Source organism: Penaeus japonicus, unplaced genomic scaffold (assembly GCF_977035675.1).
Source record: "Penaeus japonicus unplaced genomic scaffold, GWHDUDI00000001_assembly GWHDUDI00000035, whole genome shotgun sequence".
In the NCBI taxonomy this organism is placed as follows: Eukaryota; Metazoa; Arthropoda; class Malacostraca; order Decapoda; family Penaeidae; genus Penaeus; species Penaeus japonicus.
The window spans coordinates 764,218-769,217 of NW_028234437.1; the positions used below are offsets into that span (position 1 = coordinate 764,218).

At 36.8% G+C, this 5,000-nt stretch overlaps 2 protein-coding genes across 2 annotated transcripts in view; one reads left to right on the forward strand and one right to left on the reverse strand.

The window, feature by feature from the left end:
- Window positions 1–3,396, forward strand: part of Smn (survival motor neuron) — a 6,054-nt gene extending 2,658 nt beyond the window's left edge. Inside the window, exons 2-6 of the mRNA XM_043018648.2 lie at window positions 1–58; window positions 1,282–1,497; window positions 1,681–1,785; window positions 2,579–2,626; window positions 2,782–3,396. The exon at window positions 1–58 is cut by the window's left edge and continues 161 nt beyond it. Of these exons, the coding sequence (XP_042874582.1) occupies window positions 1–58; window positions 1,282–1,497; window positions 1,681–1,785; window positions 2,579–2,626; window positions 2,782–2,955 (601 nt within the window). The 3' untranslated portion in view covers window positions 2,956–3,396. The remainder of the gene's footprint in view (window positions 59–1,281; window positions 1,498–1,680; window positions 1,786–2,578; window positions 2,627–2,781) is intronic.
- Window positions 3,397–4,685: 1,289 nt separating this feature from the next.
- The window catches only part of LOC122254774 (uncharacterized), a 58,199-nt gene continuing 57,884 nt past the window's right edge, over window positions 4,686–5,000 (reverse strand). Inside the window, exon 13 of the mRNA XM_086531188.1 lies at window positions 4,686–4,696. Within this exon, the coding sequence (XP_086387314.1) occupies window positions 4,686–4,696 (11 nt within the window). The remainder of the gene's footprint in view (window positions 4,697–5,000) is intronic.

Below are 5,000 nucleotides of genomic sequence, written 5' to 3' on the forward strand. Positions count from 1 at the left end.
CCTTCCTCACCAGTATCCAAAGAAGAAAAAGAAGAAAAAGAATAAGAGGAGAACTGAGGTAAATCTTTGGTTATGTGTTTTTAGAGTTATAATGAGAGAGAGACTTATATTCTTTATTAACCCATTGGTCGTGGTATTAATAAAATATGTATTCAGTCAGATGGTGGGTTTACATTGTTCAGCACGGAGCCATCTGTGTCTACGACCGACTCTGCCTTGGCAGCAAGTCATGCCATCCACTGTCAGTGGGTTAAATCATCTGCAGGAGAATTATATAGAGTTTTGCCTCATATGTTAACTCTATTCTCAATCAACAAATTTCTTAGCAACCAGTGTAGAAAGTAATAACTCTCTCTCACTCTTTTTCTCTCTCTTTCTCTCCCTCTTTCTCTCTCTCTTTCTCTCTCTTTCTCTCTCTCTCTCTCTCTCTCTCTCTCTCTCTCTCTCACTCTTTCTCTTTCTCTTTCTCTCCCTCTTTCTCTCTCTTTCTTTCTTTCTTTCTCTTTCTTTCTTTCTCTCTCTCTCTCTGTCTCTCTCTCTCTCTCTCTCTCTCTCTCTCTCTCTCTCTCTCTCTCTCTCTCTCCCTCTCTCCTCTTCTTCTCCTCTCTCTCTCTCTCTCTCCTCTCTCTCTCTCTCTTCTCTCTCTCCTCTCTCTCTCTCTCTCTCTCTCTCTCTCTCTCTCTCTCTCTCTCTCTCTCTCTCTCTCTCTCTCTCTCTCTCTCTCTCTCTCTCTCTCTCTCTCTCTCTCTCTCTTTCTCTCTCTCTTTTTCTTGCTTTTGTTTTATTTTTTTACGGTGCCATGAATGAAACAATCAGAATTCTTCATTCTTGTACCACAACATTTTTGAAGATTACTTTTGGTGTGAAATCTCAATTGCTATATGGATAATAATTAGAACTTAGAACTTAGAAATGGTCTTTAGACTCATCAGCTATGCTTATTAGTGTGTTTTCAACCTACACAAATGAAGCAGATGTAGCCAAGGAATGAAATTAGTTCAGAATACAACTCCTGGGTGAAGAGACTTGCTCTGTTTATTTATTGTATCAGATCTTTTATTGAACATTTGATTGTTTATTATCAATTAATATATTTCATGGATTCATGGATTTTTATGAAAGTAGCCATATATCAGATTAGGAGATCAATGTAGCAAAAGGAAAAGTTTATCATTACCTGTTTCTGATGATATTATCTAAGTGATGAGCAGCCTTTTTAAAAGAAAGTACACTAACCTCGTATATAGAGCAAGAAAATCCACACTAGCAATATTCTTTCAGTGGCACACAGGTGATGCTTGCAGAACGAGATTCACTGAAGATAATGTCATCTATGAAGCCACAATCATTGGAATGAACACAAAAGAAGGAACCTGTGTTGTGCGATATGTAGGCTACAATAATGAGGAGGAAGTGCCATTAAACAAACTCCAGAAGTCCAAAGGAGAGTTGGCCCGCAAGAAACAGGAAGATGACGCGGACTTTGATAACTCTGAGGTAAGGAGGCTTAGAGTGGATCCATTTTCAGGATATTTCTTTTCATGGTGAATTAGCATGCGTGTTTAAAATTTTGGAAAATATTTAATGAAGTGATCACGTCTAAGAGACACTGGGAAATATCACAAAAGGCAAATCTCATTTTCTTTGCCATAAGTTTAATTTTATCTCATGTACTTTCAGGCAAGCAGTTCTGTAGCCGAGAGTGATATTCAGACAGATACCGATTGTGAACGATCCAGTAAGAGGCAAAGGCCACGACAGAGGCCGTATTCTCACTCAGATATGGTAAAAATCCTAAGATTTATTGCCTTTGTATGATTGGGATTGACATGAATGTACATCATTTCACTATGCTGTTGGGTATTCTCTTGAGTGATACAGTTAACCCATTGCCGATGGGGCGCCTAACAACCTAACTGGTCGTTAACCCATTCCCGCCGCCACTGCTCCATCTTTGCATGGCTGCAATGCCGGGGCTCTCGAACGCATAGGCCTAAATCAATTATACGATTGACACCGCATGCCAGCACCCGGCGCTATGCATATTACATAATCGCCGTCTGTGGCCGGCGGTATCGGGTTAAGGCGGGCGGCTACTACGACACTAGCGGCACCAGCTAAAAATTAGAGGGATGGGGAAAGGGTTTTCTCTGCCCTCTGTGTAGCGCAGACTGGCCCAAACAATATTTTTCCATAAATACATCATAAAATGCGGGTTTAGGCTGACTTTGGAACCCTGTAACTCAAGAGCTAGTTCCATTACACCTATAGTACTTTATGACTGTACGCGCACTTCAACTGTGAGCAGAACCCAATGTCGCGTCATGTATGCCTCATGTAGGCCTCATTGGTGTCGACATGTATGTCATGACACCCATACACAATGGGTTAAATGATATATGCCCATGTGCAAGTGCTTATAGGCATTTTTAACTATGAGGAAATCATTTCTCCCTCTCTTCTTTCTCTTTCTCCTTTGTACAGATATTGTCAATTAAAATACTTGGTTATTATGCTTTCATTCCAATACATTCATGCAATTATTATTCTAGTAACTCAGTTCCATCTCCAATAACAGATGCCTCCCCCAAAGCTTCCAACAAGCGGGCCAAGTTTTGTACCTCCAGTAAGTATCAAGACCTCAAGCTTTTTTATAATGATAACATTGTTGTGTATAATAGTTTCTACAACCTTTTGTTTATATTAACATGGTGAGGTCAATGTTGGTAGACCTAGTAGACCTTCATCAATTGTCAATTAAGAAATTCTTCCACCTTCTAGCCACATCTGCCGCATCTACCGCCGCCTCCAGCCCTAGCCATGGACCTTCACAGCAACCCGGGCACATCAGAAGCTCTCCACACAATGCTCATGAGTTGGTACATGGCAGGATACCACACAGGATACTACCAGGGGCTCAAGCAGTCAAGCTCTCACAGAGAACACATGTGTTGAACTCTTGTTGCAAGTACAAGTGATTCATACTCGTCTGAGTTTTTTCTAGTGTTTATGTATCAATGGCAATTTTTTTCTTCTCCTTCTTCCTTTTTAAACTTTTGTATCAGGTATGTACACAAGATACTTGTTTTTTGCAAATATTTTTTTCAGGAGAAAATGAGTCTCTCTCTCTCTCTCTCTCTCTCTCTCTCTCTCTCTCTCTCTCTCTCTCTCTCTCTCTCTCTCTCTCTCTCTCTCTCTCTCTCTCTCTCTCTCTCTCTCTCCCCCCCCCCTCTCTCCCACTCTCCCTCTCTGTATTTTTTTTTTTTCACCTGAAGATTGGTTTGTACAGTTTACATTCATTACTGTAATAAATGATATGCAGTTTGTTGATACATTATTAGAATGTCTGTATTCATGTACCATATTTTATATACATAAAAAACTAGTAGTGAAAATCTTCTCATTACCCTATTTCAAACTATCTGAAACCTTTATGTATATTGTAGGTGAACTGGTTGGAACTCTGTTACTGTAAAAAAAAAACCTGTATTGTCCAGGCCCCATGCAAGTGAATTTATGACAAAATTAGTCTTCATTATTATCTATAGTAATTTAGTCCTTCTGGTAACAAAGGTAGTGGCAACTTGTGCCTCTTTCCTCAAGTGTGGAATGCACATCAAAATCATATTGGCAGAGTAAGGATGATCACAAAAATGGGCAATATGAAAGTGGAGAAAGAAACCTTGAAAAAAGTCAGAATACAGATTAAATTAGATTAAATAAAAGCTAAGCTAGGTATGTGAGGATAGAGAGTACATTCCCAAGATCAATATATTAACCCACTCACAACTGGGGCATTCCAGCCTTGCAAAGTCACAATGCCGGGGCTTTCGAATGCTTAGGCCTAAATCAATTAAATGGCTGGCACAGGATTGTGCCGCCCGGCCACCAGGCTTTTGAATGAGCGGTACAGTAGTGTACCACCCACCGCGAGAGGGTTAAGGAATATAAAAACATTTTTTTTTACTTTTCCTAAAAGGGTAAAAAAAAAACTAATAATTTATTTTGAAACCTATAATTCAAAAATGCCAAATTTTAATGTTTTTTTGTGTCTATCTAAGTTGGACATATTTAACCTAATTTGCAGTATAGTATGTTATTGTTTACAATTAATAGGGACATTTTGATTTGCACAAGGATTTGTTAAAATTTGTGAGTGGATATCATTGGATTTTACATTCCAAAAGTATAAAATATGTTTATAGGATACCATCTGTGCATACTTACTGTAAATAACAAGGACACTCACTTTCACTCCATTATGAAATACAATTTAGTGAACACACACAAGAATTGGAAATATCCAAAAAGTATACACACAAACATTAATTTTAAGTACCTTAAAATGCCTTTCAGTGTAAAAGTAAATTGTGGCCTTTACATTTTGCAGGCAGTAAGAAGTGGTGGTGTTATAAGGTAGCATTTTGAAGTTTTGGATGAAAACATAAGCAGAATGTATAAAGTACAAGAAAATTTTGTATAACAAACAATAATCAAAATTAAAATACAGCAGAATATTTGATTGGAAAATCTATAACATAATTGTGATTTTTACCACACATTGTTACATTTTTTTTCATATTAATTTTTACATTTGTCAATTTTGTTTTTTTCAATTGTCAATTTTTTGTTTTTCTACTTTTTACCGATCTCAGTGCAATTGTCCTTCTAATTAAAGGAGAAGTTTAGTGGAAACCTATAAGTGCAAGAGGTAACTATTGTATCTATTAAATATTAATTTGCTTAGTATTAATTATCATTAATTTTATTAGTAATATTATTATATTATCATTTTTATTATATTATACCATTATCATATCAATTATCATTCACAGTCTATTATCATCATCAATTGTCATTAAACATCATCAGTCTTAATTAATCATATTGTAATACTATTCCTTATTATTAGTCATCATTATTATAGTCAATCTATATCGTCATCTCATCTTATCACCTTCATTTTCATCATTATCAATCAATCCTATTTTAATCATCTT